The following is a 22924-nucleotide window of genomic DNA, read 5'->3' on the forward strand; positions in this document are numbered from 1 at the left end:
TTTACAATGTTGATCCTGCCAATCCATGAGCATGGGAGATCTTTCCATCTTCTGAGATCTTCTATAATTTCTTTCTTCAGAGACTTGAAGTTTTTATTTTACAGATCTTTCACTTCCTTAGTTAGAGTCACGCCATTATGTGAATAAGGAGGTGTAACATCTCTGTCATAATCAAGGGTGGGTGAGGCTTTGGGTAACTGGCCTATAATGGCAATGAGTGGCTCTGTAACAAGGAAAGATACTCCTGAGTGCTATCCATGCTTCTATTTCAGTGTCATGGTACAGACAGACAGACCTCACCACATGCCTGTGCTTCTCAGACTTCCTAGATTGTAAAACTATGAAGCAAATCAGCTGTTACTCTCTGTAAATTGTTTTGTCTCAGACCCTTTGTTATAGCAACAGAAAAGGGAGAAAGACTGAACAAATATCAGAGGATGAAGAAATAATGCTCCCCTAGTTCATTTAGTAGTCAGCAGCAGTTTAAGATGAAAATCCAACCAATATACTACTAGAAAGCAGTCTTCCTCATGCTCACAGATGCAGAAATCTTCAATGTAACAAGGCTACATGAAGCTCAAAAATATATGCAGGAGATAATACATCATGGTTGGGTATAATTTATTCTGGAAACATAAGGTTGACTTCCCATCTGAAGAGAAAACAATATCATTTATCATATTGACAGACTAAAAAGAACAAAACAACAAAATTACTTTGTATATAGATGAAAGGTATCATAAGAACCCAAAACACATTCATTACAAAATCTCAGAGCAAAGTACTAATGAGCAGGCAGATGACATCACTGACAGAGACTCTGTGGCCACCAAACAAAGGGGCAAAGTCTGACTGCCTCACCTTTACAGTTCAGCAAGCTAGCAATGCCTCCCTCCTTCAGTTTCAGGACCTACTGGGTACAAAATAGGTGGGAGGCATGAATACGTGTGAGTATGTGCACACATGTGCATGCATGTGTGTATGTGCCAGAAGCCAAGTGCAGACAGTATTGTGCAGAGAAGGGAAGGATAGGTTATCTAGTATGGTGACAGCTGAACTATGACATTTACTAAAACAACACCCTGAGAACTCATAGAAGAGCAATTTAGGCTGAGTATTAAGGTTAGATGCAGGAGTTTAGGGGGTGAATGCAGGCATTTGGGGTAGAATGCAAGAGGTAAGGAGCTTGATGCAGGTATTTGGAGTGGGATGCAGGAGTTTAGGAGCAAGCATGGGAATGACAGAGCATAGACTGCTCAGGCAGATTTGGCTGCTTAGTTGTATGAGGACAAGGCCAGTATTACCTCTACCATAGGGAGCAAAGAGTAAATGTGCCTAGGAACTAAACTACCAGAGGAGCCTCAACCTACACTTACAATGGTCAAATAAGGGAAGATCACTACAAACTACTTCAGAGGAGGGTGAAGCGGTATCCACATATCCATAGTGGGATATAGATGCCATTTGTGGAAAATGATGTTTCAAAATCTGTTGAACTTTTTTTTAAAGTACCATTCATCATCTCTCTAGACCTTAAATCCTTACCCTAAAAAACCACTTACTTGCCCCCATCCACAGAGACGCAAGGCCGGAGGCTTTAGTGTGTGGCACTGCTCTTAGTTACAGCTGATGGGAGTGGCTGTGTTGTCGTTCCCCTGTTTACAGCTTCTTGTTCTGAGATTCTCCATGTAATAAGGCTTACTGTGCCCAGCTGGATTACACTCTCAGAACATTAGATGCATTTCCATCATGGCAGGAGCACATTTGAGCCATCCTGCACTGGTCCTGCATTGGTATGTCAGCTGAGATGGAGCACAGAACAGTCTGCTTACTCAGCTTTCATACTGTGAACAGCTGCTCCCCCCACTCCAACCCCTGTGGACTGAAGAGCACTCTTTGCAACATATTTATTTGTGGGTGATCTTGCATTTACAGGGTTCCCCAGGTCTAGCGCTCATGAGACTTGAAAGTTGTGGTGCATGTCCCCAGTGGAGTAAATGTGGTTGCAGGCTTGGCTTTGTGTGCTATTATAGTGCTGCTAGAGAGGAGCTCAGTGCTAATAGCTCGGCCATGTCTAATCAGTAAGGATTCTTGAAATAGAAACAGGCTACACATATTACATCTTGATCAGTTGATGAACATGTGGACACAAAGACATGAGAAGCTAGGGTTCTCCTAGAGGAGAAGAGCCAGTGTGTGCTGGTTTGGTGTTCTGATGAGAGCACTGGAATGAGAGCCACCCTGCCTTTAGTAAGGTGTGAATGAAGACATACAAAGGTAATACAATGAGCACAAAGAATGAAAATCCAAGCAAAGCACTCCTTGCACAAGAAGAAGCTGAAGAGACACAGAGATGCCTAACATGACATCACCTTCAATGGCATGGCTCAAGAGTCTCTAAGGGGTCACTGCCACACTATGGAGTGATGAATACCAGGCAGATGATGCAGGCCTTCAGGGGCAGGGGGTTGGAGCCAGAATGTGTACAAGTGCAGAGGGCAGGGTAAGTTGCTGATGCACATATTCACAGGGACAGTCATTTGGCAAAGGAATTTGGCAGAACAACAAGCATACCCTCTGTGGGTTGACTCCTGAAGATTCCCACAACAGGAAAAAGACAAGGGACAGAGTGGAGTGTAGAATCTGCTTGTTTTAGGAACAACTCTGCTTAGCATACGCTTCAAAATAAAAGAAAGAAAAAGATACCAACTAAGCATTGAGAGACAAAGGGTCTTACAGGAAAATGATGCTTGTTTTTTGTGTTTCTATTGATTTGCTTCAGCATACACAACCAGGACCTTCCTGTTGAAACTTCAAATAACACACAAACAGGATTTTTTTTTAATTAGATATTTTCTTTACTTACATTTCAAATGCTATCCTGAAAGTTCCTTATACCCTCGCCCCGCCCTGCTCCCCTACCCACCCACTCCTGCTTCTTGGCTCTGGCATTCCCCTGTACTGGGACATATAAAGTTTGCAATACGAAGGGGCCTCTCTTCCCATTGATGGCCAACTAGGCCATCTTCTGCTACATATGCAGAAGGAGACATGAGCTCTGGGGGTACTCGTTAGTTCTGGACAGACAGGTAGATCAATGCAATAGAATTGAAGACCCAGAAATGAATTCACACACCTATGGTCACTTGATCTTTGACAAGGGAGCTAAAACCATCCAGTGGAAAAAAGACAGCATTTTCAACAAATGGTGCTGGCACAACTGGAGGTTATCATGTAGAAGATCAATTCCTATCTCCTTGGACTAAGGTCAAATCTAAGTGGATTAAGGAACTCCACATAAAACCAGAGACACTGAAATTTATAGAGGAGAAAGTGGGGAAAAGCCTTGAAGATATTGGCACTGGGGAAAAATTCCTAAACAGAACAGCAATGGCCATGGAATTGCAAAGTTTCTGTAAGGCCAAGGACACTGTCAATAAGACAAAAAGGCCACCAACAGATTGGGAAAGGAGTTTTACCAATCCTAAATCTGATAAGGGACTAATATCCAATATATATAAAGAGCTCAGGAAGCTGGACTCCAGAAATTCAAATAACCCCATTAAAAATGAATGGAGTACAGAGCTAAACAAAGAATTCTCAAGTGAGGAATACCAAAGGGCTGAGAAGCACAAATGGGATTTTTAAGAGCATCAATTTACTATCGTTTGATTGGCTAACTAAGTAAAGCTATAGCTATACTTAATTTTGCTGGTTCACTGTTTTACTTCTTTTAGTGGAAGATTTTGAGACTAGCACCAGAATCTCTATAGGAGTCAAAATTGTAACTCTTGTAAATTCTGATCTCTTTCTTTCTTTTTCCTTTAGGAATCCTTGAGAGCCATCAGATATGAAATATCCCCAGATAAAGAGTATGTGCTGTTCTCCTACAATGTGGAGCCGGTGAGTCTGACCCTTGCCCATCTGTGGAGGAATCTCTGTTCCGTTGCCTTCTGAGAGTGCCTCCTATATGCATCTTCCCCATGATCCAAACCCCTGAGACACTTGGCATCCCTGGGACATCTGCTTTCGTGAGCCATACCACCACAGAGAGGAGAGGAGAGGAGAGGAGAGGAGAGGAGAGGGAGAGAAATACAATTTTTCTTGGTAGGAAACACAATGGCTCCTTTTAAGGGTTGTTTCCTGGCCTGGTCTGTGGAGATGAGTCTCCTGGAGATATCCATTGTGCTTTTATTCCCAATCTCCAGGTGAAATGATCAATTTAGCCCTAAAACAAAAAGCAGCAGTCAGTGGGCTCTGTCTGCACTCCCTGGCCATGCCAGGCCTGATGAAAGCTGTGTCAATTTTCCTTCTATATATTCTCTTTGTTAGTGTTCTGTGAGCTTCCTACCCCCTAAAATCTTGCTGGAACTTTCTGTTAAAATCTGACCCTGGGTTTGAGTAGCTGCCTACATGTCCAACCCCTAGCTAGCTTGTTCTCTTTTCCAGCACCTTCTAGCTCACTGGTCTCCAGGTCCCCTGAGATCTCATTAGTGTTTCCCATGGGGTAAGAGCCCCTGAGAGGTCTATGCTCAGAGAGGCTCTATAGTGAACCTGGCATGAGAAGGGCATTGCTTTCTGTCTCAATCTTAATTTTTCTGCTATCCAAGAGTGTTCATTTTCTCCCTCTAAATTCACTGGGACAATTGAGCATGTGGGTCTATTTGAGAGAGTTTTCACCTGGGCACCATCTTACATATTTCACCCAGCCCTCAACAGGCCGCCTTGAGCTTTGAGCAGCAGAGCAGGACATGCACAGATCATGACAATCTGAGCTCCCTTCACTGTTCCTCAAAACGTTCAGAGATGGAGTTAGTGCAGAGGGGTACCTGAAGGACTCTGGATCTGCAGCTCCAGGCTAAAGTTGTCTTTAATTGTATAATGACTGTGTCAGCCAACAGTGGGATCACTACATTAACAACAGTGGGATCAACATCAACATCAGCCAACAGCGGGATCACTATACTCACAACAGTGGGATCGCTAGATTAACAACAGTGGGGTCACTACACTAACAGTGGGATCACTACATTAACAACAGTGGGATCACTAGATTAACAGCAGTGGGGTCACTACAATAGCAGTGGGATCACTAGATTAACAGCAGTGGGGTCACTACAATAGCAGTGGGATCACTAGATTAACAACAGTGGGGTCACTACACTAATAGCAGGACACTACATTAACTACAGTGGGATCACTACATTAACAACAGTGGGGTCCAGCATGTCTCACCCCAGAATCCTTCAAAGCAAAGGCTTGTGTATTTGCTCCTCAGAAGGTTCTGAGAGAACATTCTTTTGGGTGCTCACTTGGCAGGAGTACCCTTCTGATCGGTTCCCTGTATGTGTGCACAGAATGATGCTCTACCAACTTCTCTCCTCTTCCCCAAGACTCCTTTTGAAAGGCCACCCTGGGATCCCATCAAAACTGACAGTCATTTGGTAAAGATGATTTTGCCCAACATGAGTTTCTACCGTGTGAAATGCTGGCTACAATTGAGACCCTTGATGTGACCCTTCCCAGTCAGCTGTCATTGTAAGCACAGATTCCCAGAATCCCCTCTGCTTCTGAAGGAATCATGAAAGGGGTACACATGGATTCCTGCCTGTCCATCTGATGGGAGGTATGAAGCTGGACCTCTTAACCAGATGAACAAACTTGTAAAATTTTCTAGAAAAGGAGGTGCTTTGAAGAGGAAAGTCTTGAGTTAGGATAGAGCAAGACTTCCTAAACTGGGATTAGCAATTATTACTAAGAGGGTTAGGTTAATAATATAATGATTAATTTACTAATAATATAAAAGAACTCATGAGGAAACCTGAGAACTGTTGCTTCCTCACTACGACTTACTTTGAAAGGTTTAGTATCCTCAGGGGGCACACAGCATTTTCAGACAGGGTGTTTTTTATTTTTAACATAGTGTTTTTATTATTTTTCCATACAACATAACTGATTGCATTTCTTCCCCCTACTCATCTCCCAAATCTCTCTCACCACCCCATCTACCCAACTTCATACATACTCTCTCTCAGGAAAACACAAAACAAAAATGCACACACAAAAACATGGGGGTCCATTTTTTCTTGGTCATCTAAAGCCAAACATGAGGCCTGCCTAGTATGGTTGACATATTCTGTCTCACTCCATTGGGAAACCCATCCCCCTCACAACAGACATCAGGTACGAAGAGGTTAGAATTGGGACTCCATGCCTACATCCCCATAAAAAGTATGAGTCATCAAGTGTCTGTGAGAGAGAATAAACTCAGTCATGTTTTTCCAGTTTTCCAGATGTAAAGTATCTGTGGATCCATGAGCAGTGTGCCTGGAAGATGGGGGATGGAGTTTCTATGCAAGTGATCCTAGCGACAAAGTGTATCTATTTCCAATTCTTACCATCTTATCTCTTCCCTAAATGTTATCCCTGACTCAAAGAGCTAGTGTTTGTACATTAGTTCTGTTTCAGAGACAAAAAGAACTTCATGTCATTTCTTAGGACACTCCTTTTGGAGAAAGCTATGTCAGGAAAGCAGTAGCTTTTAATTTGTAGTTTGAAAGTTATACAACCTCCAATAAGTAAAAACTGCTTTAAAACAAACATGCTTCATTGGTGCTTCCCTTCACGCAGAGAGCAGCTGACGTCATGGCACATATCCTAAACACTGCAGAAGTGAAAAATAATTGAAGCTGTAATATCTTAGATCATTTCAAAATATAGATATGTTTGTGAGAGGAAAGAAAATTTAGGTCTGCAAAAGATTCTTCCTTTGATAATACGTTCTGTGAAAGCCCTGAATATTTGTAAATAATTTGACTTTCATGTTTAAAGATGATAATGAAAAGTGCTTCTTTTAAAGCTCCTGGACAGCAGCCTGTCCCAAATAGCATTTTGTCTAAAAAAAAAAAAAAAAAAAAAAAAAAAAACCCCATCTCTCAGTCGCTGATACAGTAAAGAGAGACCCAACAGTCAGCGGCTTAAACCAACAGCATCCATTATCTCTGGTTTCTGTGGGTCAAAGACAAAGGCTCAGGTTAGCTCGATCTGTTGACTTTGAGACTTTTATATAGCTGAGGTCAGAGTCATTGTGTCATGGCAGAGTATGGTGGCACAGACCTGTAATCCCAGAACTTGAGAGGCTGAGGCAGGAGGACTGCCATGAGTCCAGGACTATAGTTCTGAGGGTCTGTGTAGCATCCTTATTATACTGAACATAAGCATACAACAACCGTGAGACAGCAAGACAGAGAAACACTACCTATGAAGATCTGTGTTAGGTTCTTTCCATCCATTTATTAAGTCTTTGTGGAATCCGGGCAGGGAGTTTGTTTAACCAGGTTGCTTTGCATACTACGTCAGAATCATTAATAAATAACTCATCTCCTCTCTCCAATAAACTTTGTTATTATGCAAGCACTGAGTTGCATAATGAGTTATAGAAGATCAGGACCCAATCTCAAAAACCATCACCACCACCACCACCACCACCACCACCACCACCACCACCATCATCATCATCATCATCATCATCTGGGCTGCAAACTCACCTTCAGACTCTGGTGAGGAATGGTCTTTCCCAAGTTCCTTTACATAGATCTTTATATGGCTCAGTTTCTGTGGACTGAAGGTTCATTCATAGACTCTGGGACATAGAATGTCCTCAGTATCTCCCCAAAGATAGTCTAAAATGCAGTGGCTTGTCCCTCAGAGCAGCAAGCAAGAAGAGTATTGACAGCATCGGTGCCAGGCAGTATTTCTGATCCATTGTGGATGCCCCCACTCCATGTTAGCACAAATCATTTGCCAGAAGCTAGATAGTAGGTCAAGCCCATCCCAAGAAGTGTGGATTGACAAGTCTCTGAAGCCATTATGGAGCTAGCCCCTTGCAGCTGTATCTCCTTGACCTTCTTTCTCACATGCCCCCCCCAAGCACCAAGAAGTCACAGAAGCAGGAAAGAATGAGTTCAACATGGTCTTGTATACTCTGTTCAGGGAAGGATGTCAGGAAAACCCTTCACTCTTTTTCAGATGCTTTCATGGCAAGGATTTGTTTTTCTTCTGGACTGAGTAGGTCCAGAGGGAAGACATTCATGTTTACTGAAGAAGGGAGATCAGTTATTCATTAGTGACTCTGAGGTCATTTGCAAACCAATATGGGTTAACAACAAACATGCCTGGATACCACGCAGGTTCAATAAGTGGCATGGGAGGAGCCTAACACTGATTTAATAGGCAGTGTCCCTTTGTCCTGTGTCTCCTGTGCCCAGTGTCTCACTGTTGGTGTTTATTCATGATCAGTATAATACAGATGCAGTATAGACCCTCAGGACTAGAGTTCTTTTGAGAATCCCAATGAAAAAACAATTTTTGTATGTGATAATTTTACTACCCAAATCTAAAATTTAGCAATAGATTTACAATAGCTTTCCTTGAGTTTGCTGGTTCCTTTCGTAAAGAATTTTGTGTTATGCACTCAGAAGGGAAAAATCACCAAAAACAGCCCCATAGTTTATGTTCATTCTTACCAATGGCCCCAGCCAGCTGGGGGAGCAAGCAAGGCTTTGCTAATCTATGTGCAGGTTGTAGTTTGTAAAGATGACTTAGACTCATAGCCAAGGTCATTACCAAGCCATATGTCTCCCAGCCATCTCCAACAAGCCCTGTGGGCACTGGCACAGAAGCTGGAAATTGACCTGTGAGGTTTGAACAGCTCCAGGTAATTGTCCTTCCTGGGAGACAATCTTGATTCTCCACTTCTTAAAATATTTCCTATGCTGGTTTTTAGCCAAGTAACAGATATTTGATCATCTCCACTTTTCTCAGTTGGATCACAGATGCTGGTGATGGTACAGGAAGTTAAAAGATCCCTTGCCCCTAAGAGGGTCTGTCTCAGGGGGTGGTGCAAGGTACCATGGTTATCTCCCACCTCAGAGCATCATGAGGTACACAGCTGCCCTCCTCAGACTAGAGAGGCTCAGAGGAGGAAGGAGGAGGAAGGAGATGTGTCAGACACTTTTGCCCTCACAGGGAAGATGTGCTGTGTAAGCTTCCTTCCCACAGCAGAGGCATCCTGTACAGTCTCTTCCTCTGGGAAGAGGAGTGAGAAGAACCTTGTATGACTTCTTCCTCAGAGGGAAGAGAAGTAAGCTATTCTATCCTTCTCCCTCCTCAGAGCATGTGGCGTGCTGAGCACAGCTCTCCCTCAGATGAGACCTGGTGTGATATAAACACTTTCCTCAGAGAGCAGAGGTGTCCTGTAGAGCTTCGTCAGGCTGTGAGGTACCATTCACAGCTTCTGCCTCAGAAAGAAGCTGTGTAGAGCTTCCTTCTCAGAGGGAAGATGGTGCTGTGTAAGCTTTCTCCTCAGAGGACAGAGAAGTGTGAGGTGCCAACTACAGCTTTCTGCTCAGCGCACATGGTGTGTTGTGTACAGCTTCCTCCATGGAAGAGCAGTGGTGCCACATAAGCTTCCTCAGAGGAAGAGGGCATCCTCTGTAGTTTCTTCATCATAGGAGAGAGGGTATGTACAGCTTGTCGTTGCTTGTTTCTAAAAAATTTATGTATCCTCTGTGGTTCATTGTGAATTTCCTGTAATAGTTAACTCCTACTTTACAGGATGGCATTTGCCTTAATTCTCAGGAGAACCTAAACATATCCAATGTAGACAATTAGCTGTCTGTCTATATGAAGGTTCCTATATGTAACTAATATCTGGACATTGTTATTTGTCATGTATGATTAGGCTATTACTGTTGTCCTTATTGCAATAAAGGTTAGAAAGTCCCTTTTGAAACATAAAAGAAAGAAAGAAAGAAAGAAAGAAAGAAAGAAAGAAAGAAAGAAAGAAAGAAAGAAAGAAAGAAAACTCATCCTGCTCCAGGGGAAAGACATTTTGATGCTGAGCTGTTCATTACAGGAGTGAAACAAATTTCCTATTCAAGAAAAAAAAACTGTCTTTTTCCTGCACTTTGTTAGTTAATGTAGCCAATTTTACCATCTGGAGGAATTTGAAATATATTATTTATATAAAGCTGGAAGGTACTCAAATATAGATGGACCTGATTCAACATATATGGTGAAATTAATTCCATCTAAATTCCATGGCCTTCCATGCACATCTTTGATTTGGGGTATGTATGTATGTATATATGTATGTATATAATCATTATATATATATATATATATATATATATATATATAATCATTGTCATTTTTTAAGAACATGAGGACTGGAGAGATTGTTCAGTGGCTATGAATGCATACTGTACTCTCAGAGGAGCTGAGTTTGGTTCTTAGCACCCACATCACATGATAGTTATAAAACTATCTATAACTCTAGCTCCAGGGGATCCAACTCAACCCTTTACTGACTCCCTCTTCTAGCCTCTTTGCACACCGTATTCATGTACAAATACACACAAACACACATATACACAGAGAGAGAGACAGAGACAGAGAGAGACAGAGACATAGAGACAGAGAGACGGAGAGACAGAGAGACGGAGAGACGGAGAGACGGAGAGACGGAGAGACAGAGAGACAGAGAGACAGAGAGACAGAGAGACAGAGACAGCGACAGAAAAAGACTGCCGAAGCCAACATACCCCCTGTTAAATGAACTCCTTGTACAGTATTTCTTTCTACCATGGCTAACATTGGTCTTGCATGTTTCCCAAATGAGGACTTAACAGTCCATACCCACAGTAAGTGCTTAGCCTGCTCAGCTAATCTTGATTACCCAGCATCCCTTGCAATGAGAGGTGGGGAGATTGCCTTTAAGTGACTCTCCTGCTTCTCTGGAGAAGAGGAGTCGCCTATAGGACTTCCTGGAACTGCATTCATCCATACCCACATTTTCCCCTCTGCTCTCATGTTCATCTTTCTAGTTTCATGACCTCTACTCTACTTCACACACAAACGTGCACGTGTGTGTGTGTGTGTGTGTGTGTGTGTGTGTGTGAGTGAGTGTGTGTGTTAAAATCTAGGATCTTGCATGAATGAAAACACATGGTGTTTGTCCTTTTGAGTCTGGTGGACTACATTTAACATAATAATCTCCAATTCCATCCCTTTTCCTGAAAATGCCGTGACTTTCTTTGTAGCCAAACAGTTCCATGGTACATACACACCATCTATTTTGGCATTCATCTGTTGATAAACATCTAGCATGGTTCCATTTCTTAGCACATGTGAGTAGTGTGTTGACAACAAGCATGGACATCACTAGGTCAGATATATGAAGTGGCAAAGCATGAGCACACATGGTGGAAGGATTTAGGCATCATTAGAAAATAAATGCATGGGTGGTATATTGAGCAAAGACATTGTGGTGTGAATAATACAAGAAATGAGCCAAGAAGGGAAGGATCAAGGAGCTAATGGGTATTAGCCAGCTTTCCTGAAAGTGGTGGACCCTTACTGGGGGAATACATGCAGAGGGGGAAATGGGACTAGAGAATTAAGAGACAGTCCCACTGTAGGAGGTGACCCTGGAAAGGGTTCTCAAAGGGAGCAGAGTGACTTCCCAAGGGTCTGGACTCTATGTAGGTAGAACATGGGGGCGTCAGCATTCCTAGAAGATCTGCCATAGAAGCAGCAGGTGTTTGTGAAGTGAGGAACAGTGACGGGTCAGGGCACACAAACCATGGCTATGAGCACATAACATAATCATTCCTACAGACCACCAGCCTAGAGGGAGACTCTGCAGGACCTAGTGTAACAAGTGAAGCTTGTGTAATTGGTGACAAAAGAACTGAAGAAATGTAAATGAGGAGAGCCATGGGTTTGCTGAGTGACTTGGCCAGATATCACATAGAGCTCGATTAATTGTCTGTATTGTGAATGACCATCAATGTATGTATCAAGGGGCAGAGAGACTCAAATCCTTCCTAAAATATCTGTCCTTTATTTCCCATTCTACACACGGTGGTTAAGGGTGAGCTGTTAACAACAAATTGCAGGCAGAGACTCCAGGCTGATTAGTATGGAGCAAGCTACCTGGCCATCTGAACCAATGATCAGGGCTTGGACACTTAACTGTGGATGATTATCTCTACCTTGTGGCTGGAGATTTTCATAGTCCTGAAAAGGATTAGAAAACATGGTGGGCTAGGAAAAACCTCATTTGTGATTCGCCCCCACCCCCATTGTATCACAGAAATGATTTAGCAGAGTGTTTAAGAAGCTGCCCAAAGCCTTGTGGGTATAGGACAATATTGTTCATTTAGCATAATGATATTAAACAGCCAGAAACGCTCTAGAATACATGCTTGTTTTTCTTCTAGACAGCTAGAATGACTTCAGTAGTAGCAGACAGACTTTGAAAAACCTTTTGTGTTCCCACTCAGTCCTGGGTGTGTTCCCTAGGAAGGATAATGAATTCTTTAGTTTCTGGCCTTCACGGCATCAATGGCAAGTGCCTTTCAATTTGTTCCTCCACAGAGCAGGTTTTCATCTTTCAGCAGGCAATGTTTTTACCTTATGGCTTCCTTTATTCCTGAGTTTTATTATAAAAAATCTGAGCATGAATGATGGAGCCCTTTGCCATGTTCTTGCAGGTTCTGCGTGCTAATGCCCAGAGTGGTGCAGCCTGGCAGGCATTACTGCTGCAGCTGTTGTGATGACACTTTGGACCAAGTCCTTTGCTATATTTTTTGAGTTTCTAGAAATGACTGAGCAAGTGTTGATTTGCCTGAACAATCCCTAAATCACATGTCACCTTGGGCCCCTCAATGCCTTGCCAGCCACTGCTAGATGGGTATAGTCTGATGGGATCCACAGTACCTACTTAAATGGCTTCAGGGCTTCACTCTCTGGGGTGTGTGTGTGTGTGTGTGTGTGTGTGTGTGTGTCTGTGTGTCTGTATATGTGTGTCTGTGTATGTTGGTCTGCATATGTATGTCTGTGCCTGTGTGTGTCTGTGGTATGTGTGTGTGTGTGTGTGTATACCTGAGAGCACAGAGATTTGCACTGAAGGTGGAGAAGGAGATGAGCTTGCAAATCTTCCAACAGTCTGCTATGTAATAAAGAAATCACACATTGGAACACATCATTGTTTGGAATGAACAGAGCAAGGGGAGGAAGAATAATTCTGAGGTGTGGCTGTGACTCTGTGGCACCTCACCTCCCTGCTCTCAACACTGCATTCTCCATGATTTCTAGCTGCTGTTAACAGCTGCCAGAGACACCCATTATCAAAAGGAGAGCAACAGTTTTTATTGTTAATATTGTTAAAGTTAGCATACAAAGCAACAGGTCACAATAGTGTCTATGTACATCTGTCACTAAATCCTGTTCCTATTCTTCTCCCCACTAGCCCCTTCCCATTGCCTCTTGCTGACCCCCACTCTTTTCCCAGATGCCTCTCTGCTCCCATGTCATATGAATCCCCTGCCTTTGTCCTACCTCCACTCTTAAGATCACTTCTCCCCTCATGGTCCCCCTTTTATTTTTTTATAACCTTAGAGAAAGGAAATATGATAGCCTGGAATTCATAACTGGAATGGATAGATATCCAGCTGCAGTGGGATAGACTTGGAGATTATGTGTAGTCAAAGAGCAATGGCTAGAGCTAGACCCTCACAATCTCTTACTGCATATGCCTGACTATGCTGCGTACTTCAAGGGTTCCCAGCCATGTTACCAGCTACTTCTCCACTCAGCTGCCTCCCTCAAACATTCAAAGGTGCTCAAGCCCCTCCATTGTGAAGCAGACTGAAGACAGAGGCACTCTGTCTCTGCCCACAGTTCTCTCCTCCTCTCCCTCATAGCCAAACTACTGAGAACAGACACATATGGACTCAAATCTTTCTTTCCATCTCCACCTACCCCTCCACTATGTGCTGAGACCCAGGACTCTTGACTCTAGGTCATGTCCTTTTGTCCCTATTTACAGAGGAAGACACTGTGTCTTAAGGAGGCTAGCGATGTCCAGTACAGGTGGAGGCTATGGTACAGAGTCATGCCCTGTGGATCATCTCTCTGGTACCATAATCTATGCTGGATCAGCAGACCTCTGCACTCTCCCCATCACTACAGAGAAGCAAGCAGTAACTCTACCAGCAGACTCTTTGTCCCTAGATTCGTGGTTTACTCTGTGTCCCATGGCCTCATGGCAGAACTGAGGTCTCTTGGCTCCTTGGGCATCTTGTCTACAGCTCAGTTTTCCCCTGTCACCTACTCAGCCAAGAATCCATTCTGTCCACAGTTGGTGGATCTTCCTCACAGTTTCAGGTGAAGTCAGCTTTTCTTCTCAAATATGGACTGTCCCTGATCCACTTTATCAACTGCTGTAGTCCCTGCACAGAGTGCTAGCAGGGGGCAGAAGCAACTGGAAGGAACTCTCCTTCATGCTGACTCTCAGGCCTTGCCCAATCCTACCATGCAGGAAGGACAGCCAGACACAAAGGTTGTGTGTGCTCCAATGTTTAAGATACAATAATTGGCATGGCGATGGGGCAACAGGTCATGCCTCTGTGCAGTGCTCTAGCTATGGCTCCAGACTCAAGGTTCCCATTGCCTCCTTTCAGCCTGGAGTGACTCCAGGCACAGTGGAACTCACCCCAGGACCTCAAATGCCTCCTTTCTTCCTGTAACATCAATGCAGTAGAAAACACCCATTTACCAGGACTGAGCCTAGGCCTGTGTCCACCTTGGCCTGGGTATCCCTGCCACTCTGTAGCCTTTCATATATGCCTCATCTCTCCTTATCACTACTACCTGGTGCATCCCACCCTTGTCTGTCATCAATGGGGTTGTATTCACCTCCCCATGGACTTAGCACACACATCACCATAAGTTCTCCAGATTTTCTTTAGGGTGACCATTCTGTGTATCAAAAGGTGACCCATTCCTCATTTTAGTTTCCCTGACTGGTCCTGGCTACAGCCTTCTGTGTCTCTCTCCCAGCGAGTGTCCAGTGCTATGCCCATCACTCTTCCACTCTTCCACATGCTATGCTGTTTTCAGTGCCAGACTCTGTCCTCATTATGCCTTCCACCAACAGCACTCTGCCTCCTCCACTCCCTAGTACCATTCACTAGTCTCAGAATCTCCCCCACCCTCTCAGTTCCTTTCAACAGAGAGCCTTCCCTTGACCACACAGGTGTGAGAAGGTTTCATACCCCTTGTGTCTCTACCCCAAGTGTTGCTAAAGTCCCTCCCCTGAGGCACATGACCCAGAATAATGACAACCAGAGTTTCCTTCTACCAGAATTAACCCTGGAGAGCCAGTGGGTTTATGGGACTTGCCCACATGCATAAGGGGTTTCTGACTGGCTTGTGGGTCACTCCAAATCATTTGAATTAGAAAGTCTTCATCAGAATGAATAACTGATCTCTAGAGACATACTATTGGGGTCCACTTCCTTTAGTCTTCCATCTATGCACCTCAACCCAGAGATCACTCACAGAACAAAATCTCAGACAAATGGCAAGAAGGAGGTGCCAGACAGACACTAGGTACGAATCCAGTGACCCTCCACACTCCTCCTTCCAGAAGGGAATGTCTAGAGTCCACATGCCCAATTGTGAGGAACTCTGATAAGAGGGTACTGCTAGTGTCATGAAGAGAGCAGCAGTTTGGCTTAGAAGAAACAGCCTGACAACACAAAGGACTCTTCAGAGCCCAGCAGGCACCTTGCTCTGACTGATTCTTGCAGCACACACACACACACACGCAAATGCCCATGAACATTTGTGTGCACACACACACAGTTACACAGTAGGACTGTCCATGTCAGTCCTGATGGCCCTTCCCAGGGCAGGAGAGTCAGTGTGAAGGGAATCTTGTCCCATGCTGTTCAGAAAGCCTGTTATGGCTGGAAACACTTGCAGCTTCTGGGCTTTATTAATTTCTGTAATCAGATGGGCTTTGGATAAGGCACAAGACAAGAGACCTATTTTGCTGATAAGTATCTCATTGCCATTCATGAGAAGAACACCTCACAGCTGATCCTGACAGCTCAGAATGCACCAGATGCACATGCCACTACTGCTAACCATTGTCACGGTGCCACCCACCTGTTGGGCTGCCATCTTTGGGAATGCCATCTTTGCTTTCATCTAAGAGACATATTTTTATATCATGTAGTACAAATGGATTTTTTCCTCTTCTAAAGATGATAAGTTTCATGTCTGCTCCAGTTCTTTGATTTTTAAAACCTGTATAAACTGTATAACCAAGACCACAAATCAGGGTCCTGAAAAGCCTTAGTGATCTTAAAACCTCCTTGGGCTGACCTTGTAGGCAAGCATCACTATCACCCCCAGCCCTTGGCAACTGCTGGCCTTCCTCTGTCCCTGCAGTTCAGTCTATCTTAGAATGGCATATAAATGGCTGTGGATGGTATCTGAATTTTCAGGGCCAGCTTCAAAGGGAGCATCTTCACATTCAAATCTGAGGGAGGTCTCAGGTTTCCTCAGTACTGTTGTCATCTCACACTCAGGACATTAGATATTACTCCATAAGGACTTACATGCCATTTGGTGTCACACGCAAAATCAGATTAAGCTGGATTAAATGCCTAACTTCAGTGTCAACAGTTCAGTGGCCCTTATTGACTATCCCACCTTGGTCTAGCTGCAGAATCTCTAATGTAGAAAGCCTAATAAGACAGGGAAACCATGCCCAAAACTAGAGACAGGAGAAGGAAGCTGAGCCAGTGTCCTAACCCTGTGAGCCATCACTGAAAACCTGCAGAGGCTGGAGGCTGGGCGCCAGGACTTGGAGTGACCTAATACTCCACAGGAAGAAGGTAGATCACCAGCCTGGGGCAGAGGAGCTGGAGTTGAGGCACTAAGAAGGTAGCCACTTAAGGCCACTGAGACTGGAGTCCATCCTCCCAGCATCCCAGAGAAAGACTCTAAGTCTCAGTCTCTGGGACAGGCAAGCAAAGCCCAACCAAAAGGCCCTATAGAGCAGGCACCTCAGCATGTGTGTTTCCTGACTCAGGAGGACACTCCTTACCACTGGTCTCAGCTCCACTCTTTTCCTTTCCCTGCTTTTTACTCTGCAGCTGTCCCAGCCCCATGGGTAATGGGTCTTCTTTTCTATGGAGAGAGAAGTTTTCCTGGAGCACCTTGGTGATGCTGTGGCTCTCTTGGAAGGACCAGACATGGCTGTTGCCTGTGATATTGAGCAGGTGGTGATACTTACAAGGGCTTACAGGACCACTGGAGAAGATGTCACTGGTATTCATGCTTGCCACCTCTCACCTATTCTAGTTGCAACTTCTTGTCCCTCCTTTTGTACCCCATGGAGCCATACCCAAATGATACTGATAAGTAGGGTTCTGCATGCCATGTGCCTACATTGGAGTCATTAAGCCGCAATGTGCAGATGTAGTTTAGCCTTGGTCTTAGAGCATTCTGGATTGTATTTCCCAATACTCTCCTCTGTTCTAAGCAAAACACCCTCATAGAAGTGATGAGGGCCTTTCTAAGATGACTCAGCTATTTGCCTCTGTTCAGATAAGGAAAATGAAGCCCAGAAAGTTCTATTGCCAGCATGGTAGCACAGTTCTCTACTCCCAGCTTTCAGGAGGCCAGTCACAATTTCAAGGTCAACCAGAGCTACACAGTAATAAGACCCTGTTCCACAAGTAAGAAGCACATCCATGAAGTAGAAGCTAATGCCTTTGAAGCTCTGTCTTGTAAAAGTCAAGTTGAGAGCCCACCGTTCTGCCCAGAGCCATCACTCACCTCTCTTTTAGCTGCCATGTAGAGATTTATATCAGCGGTCAACAGATGCAACACAAGATAGACTACTTGCCACATACAAGTGGATCTCTTTCAGACACAGCAAGGAGCAGGTCCTGAGGCACTAGGCCTTGTTGAGGGAATAAATGTGTACCTGCATCTGCAGAGGGGACAGGTATCAGGTGCTTAGATTGTCCGGGCACATGTGATCACCCAGATAATAATGGAGCACCTGTGGGTGGTGTCAAACTGGAGAACCACAGAAGCGAGCCTCACATCACATGCCTTACAGAGCACAGGCACTGTGTGATGCTAGAGAGACATGCCATTAGCAACCCTGGTGAAATATCTTCTCTTCGTCCTGATCCACTCCAGGGCACCCTGGAACTGTCACCATCAAGAAGGGATAGAACCTCATTGACTAGAATGACTTCTTCTGAGGGATGCTTGCAGTGGGCCCCTCTAAATCTTGACAAGGAGACAAGATAACTTCACTTTCTCTATGCATCCTTGACAGGCACTGTGGCAAACTTCTGAGTAGGATGTACACCTCAATGCCCTTGCATTTAAAGTTTCTTCCAGCCCTTACAGAAAGCAGTAACCCTTAACTTAAGTTTCTCGTGACTGAGACTCTTATCTTTGTTGGCCTATGGCTATATATTTCTAGGACTTCATCCAGCAGGTTATACTGGGCTGTCTGCTACATATTCTGAACTTGGGCATGATCAGCAAGTTCAGGGAGCAAGTTTCCCCCTGGAAACCAAATTTCTATGAGCCTTGCTGAACTAATCATTTGTGTGTTCCTAAGACATGATCTCATTAAATCAAAATGTTTTAAGGTAATCCTGTTGCCTTCCTCTGTGTCTACAGGTAAAAACTGCCTCTGGCATTCACCTCATGAGCATGACATACACACAGTTACCCATACGCTGGTGATGAATGCTCCATTCACTAATGAGCAGAAGGCTCATTAAACTGGGATGAATTGCTCCATCTTGCAAAGCCATTTGTCAACCCAAACAGACTCTGGTCACTGAAACCGGCCTGCACGAGTCACTTCAGCCCACATTAGCATTAACTGTCCCCTAGGCATGATGGTCCTAGGCTTGTTTATTATTATTATTATTATTATTATTATTATTATTATTATTATTGTACTCTTTCACCGAGTGGAGAAATGGTGGGACAGTGGCACATGTTCACCAGCTTTTGCAGGGTCTTTCCATAGATCCCGTCAAACCCAGCTTTCCCCCTGCTCCATGGGGCTAGTGAGTGAATGTGCTCACTAGAAGGTATGTAGGAAGGTACTCAGACTTTTCTCATAGGAAGGTAGACTTTTCCATGTGCCTACTTTTTAAATTTATCATTTTTCTTAGCTCTTCAAAATCTTGTACTTTGAAGGGGTTTTTTTTTTTGCTTTTTATTTTATTTTATTTTTTATTTACTTTACATCTCACCCCCTCCCACAGTCCTTCCCCCTTCCCCCCTCCCCTTCTTCTCTGAGCAGGTAGCACCCCCCCCCCCCCCAGTATCTCTCCACCCTGGCACTTTAAGTCTCTGCTAGGCTAGGCACTTCCTTTCCCACTGAGGCCAGACAAGGCAGCCCCACTAGTAAAACATATTCCATATACAGTCGACAGCTTTTGGGATAGCCTTTGCTCCAGTTGTTCAGAACCCACATGAAGGCCAAGCTGCACATCTGCTACATATGAGTGAGGAGGCCTAGGTCCAGCCTGTGTATGTTCTTTGGTTGGTGATTTAGACTCTGAGAGCCCCAAGGATTCACGTTAGCTGACTCTATTGGTCTTCCTGTGGAGTTCCTATTGCCTTGGAGGCCCACAATCCTTCCTCCTATTCTTCCATAAGAGTCTCCAAGATTGATCCACTGTTTGGCTGTGGGTGACTCATATTTTGAGATTTTAACCACACTCACTTCCTTCCCAGTGCTCAGGGTCCAGTATAGGAGAGGGGACAGGAATGCTGTTGGAGCCAGAGCAGTGAATGAGCACAAAAAAAAAAAAAAAAAAAAAAAAAAAAAAAAAAAAAACCCACCAAAACAGGGTTCTCTGTGCATAACAGAGAACTGCACCTATGCACTCACAAAAGTTAAGACAGCATGAGCAAGACCCATGCATGGTAGATATTTTAGTATATCCTGTGGGTCACAAGTCAGAATTTGGGGACCACAGACAGTTTCAGGTGTCTACATCACTGTCTGGCCAACATCTCTTGGGAAAACCCTCTGGGCTGCTGTCACTCAGTTCTGCAACAGTTGGCCCTAGTACCCTTCATTCCTGAGGCTGCACTTCACACTTCTGACTCTACTGAGTGCTTCCTCAACTCAAGTCTGCTTTTTAAAACTCTTCTTCTGCTGAGTCATAGTCCACCCTCAACACAACCGGCTCCCCTGTCAAAGGCCTACAGCTGTACTGTTGGACATGGTCTCAGTACCCACATGGTGGTACTCAGCCCTTCAGATGCTGCTGTTGTGATATAGGTACTCACCTTATAATTGCATTTGATTGTGATTCACTTAAGTTTGCATACTTTTCCTCCTCCCCAGGTAACCCTCCCCTATCCCATAACTGGTGGCAACCTAGAGGTTCTACAACACCCTATCTATACTCTGTGACCTTTACAGACCTGAGGGCTGCTCTTTTGCTTATCTCTGGTCTTTACATAGCTGAGGATGTTCCCTCATCCATGACTCCAGATTTCTGGCAGCTGGGTCACCCTGTAGTGACCTTGTGTGGTATCTGAGTAATTGATTGAAGTAATTAGCTGAGAAATTTGCACACAGATAAGTGCCTTGTACTCTGCTGTGCAAAGCTTATCCCATCTGATCTAATACTCTTGAGTTTTTATTTCACTGTATAAATGGGGCATACTGAGCGAGAATCAGGGAGGTTTTTGCTCTGACTAGGAAAATGATGCCTTTTTCCCTCCACTGTCATGATCTTATTAAAATAAGTTGTAGTAAAGTAGCGATAAATATGCTGATAAGCAGCATCTGGAATTCTCACTCACGTGGCAAAGTGGCCCATATCTATGGCAGTTGTGTTTTTCTGCTGCCATGATAAAGTGCATTTCTTAAGGGCTGTGGTTGCCCATATTCTAGTGGGGAGCCCTACATTCAAGAGCATGTGAGTATCACTAATTGAAGTCAACAGATCATATAAAAAATAAAATAAGAAGACATGAAGTTGTGCAGGAGGGAGATGTGGAGGTGGAGGACACTGTGATGTGCATGGGATTAAGGGGAGTGTGGGGTAGGTGTGACTGAAATACATTGTGTAATCTATAAAAGTCTCAAAGAATACATTTAAAAAATAAAACCAAACAAATGTGTCTAATAAAAAAATGCCTTAGCAAAAGCAACTTAAGGGAGAAAGGGCTTGTTTTGACTTACAGGTCAAGGTTACAGTCAGAATGGCAGGTAAACCACAGTAATAGGAGCCCGAGGCAGATAGTCTCATGGCATCCATAGACAAGAAACAGAGAGAGATGAATGCTTGTACTCAGCTCACTTCCTCCTCTTTATAAAGTCACATGATGCCAGCCCAGGTCTTCCCAGCTCAATTAACTCAATCAATAGGATCCTCCATAGGCATGCTTACAGACCTGTAACTTAGGTGACAATTGAGTGAGTGTCCCTCAGTGGAATGTCTGGAAACTTCAAATTCTCTGAGAGAATGTGGGCCAGAGACAAACCAAAACTAACACATAAACTCAAGCTTGCTTTTCATTAATCAAAAACTACCTCTTGGTCTTTTCTGGAACTTCCTTCCTGGTATCAATCCTCTCACAAGCTTAAGCATCATCCTTTACTGTCTATTCAGAGCCTTTCAATCCTGCATCATTCAGATTTATCCTAAACAGAAGGTGTCCCCATGCTGTACCTGTATTTGAAATGGAAGAGCATAACTTGGCAGTATAGTTTTCCTTACTAATAAGATAAGCGCCAGTTATTCAAACCAAAATAATCTGTTTATGCATGTTTACTGACTGTACAGTCTCAGGCCAGAATAATGGAGGCTGTATTGCATGGCGTCAAGAGTGGACAAACAAAAAGAGAGTGGGTAGCATACAGCTCTGGGTCCCAGGATATGCCAGAGGAGGGATGCAGCTTTGTCTAGGAGGCAAAACCAAGAATGATAGTTGAGCAGTTCTCCTGGTGCATCCAGAAAACATGATTTCATGATAGCCATCCACTGTCTCGGACTCTAACATCATTTCCACCTCCTCTTCCTCAATGACCCCTAAGCCTTGGGAGGAGGGGCATGATACAGATGTTTCATTAAGGGATGGGCATTCTCCAGGCTCTTATTCTCTGTACTCTGACCAGTTTTGGATCTGTGTTGATTACCATCCATTGCAAATATAAGCTTCCCTGATGAAGGGTGAGAAAGCATTACTCTATGATTATAACAAGTCATTAGGAGTCAGTTTAATATGATGTCCACTAGAATAATAGTGGTATATTCTCCCTTAAGGCCCATGACCTGTCTAGACACAGGTTATTGGTCTAGAATATGGTGCCTAATATGGATTTCATCTTGTGGAATGGGGTCCCATGCACCAGTAGAAGCCTGAACATCAAAGAGTTTACGGGCAGCATGAAGTAGACTTGATGGGTTTAAAGGAATTAAGAGAGGGCTAGTGAGAGAGAGAACACAAAGTTGGATGGGCAGGAAGGATGGGTTTCCCTGGAGGTACTGGGGGAGCAGGTGAATATGATATGAATATATTACACCAAATTCTCAATGAAGTCATTTAAAAAAATAATAAGAAAAGGTGGATATGGTGCCTTCCTTCCAGCTTCTTTGTATTATATTACTGGCAGTAAGGTTAGAGACCACTGAAGCTGGTGAATCTCAGACTAAGCCACAAAGAGCACTGATTGAGGTTGAGAGACCCTGAGTATGAACTGGGTGATGTCAGGTTCCCTCTGGATTTCCCCTCCACTATACATTTGAGTCTAAAATGTAGGGTATCTCAGGCACAGGGAAGAAGCTATTGATGAAGACTTAAAATCCAGGTGAGTGGTTGGTTCAGCCTTGATTATGGTGACAGGTGGTGACTGGTGGCAGCTGGTGGCAGCTGGTGGCAGCTGGTGGCAGTGGTGTCTATAGTAGTCCTGAGGATGTTAGTTGTACAAACTGGCCATACAGAGGATGGCAGCGGTGCTGCTCATATGATGCTGAAAGTGGAGTGACATCCATAGTGC

At 44.0% G+C, this 22924-nt stretch overlaps 1 protein-coding gene across 5 annotated transcripts in view; it reads left to right on the top strand.

Annotated features, from left to right (window-relative positions):
- The window catches only part of Dpp6 (dipeptidyl peptidase like 6), a 927623-nt gene that overhangs the window by 624956 nt on the left and 279743 nt on the right, over positions 1-22924 (top strand). For all 5 annotated transcript variants that reach the window (XM_021163977.1, XM_021163979.1, XM_021163976.1 and 2 more), the window contains exon 5: positions 3829-3903. In XM_021163977.1, the coding sequence (XP_021019636.1) occupies positions 3829-3903 (75 nt within the window). The remainder of the gene's footprint in view (positions 1-3828; positions 3904-22924) is intronic.

Source organism: Mus caroli, chromosome 5, assembly GCF_900094665.2.
Source record: "Mus caroli chromosome 5, CAROLI_EIJ_v1.1, whole genome shotgun sequence".
NCBI classification, from domain to species: Eukaryota; Metazoa; Chordata; class Mammalia; order Rodentia; family Muridae; genus Mus; species Mus caroli.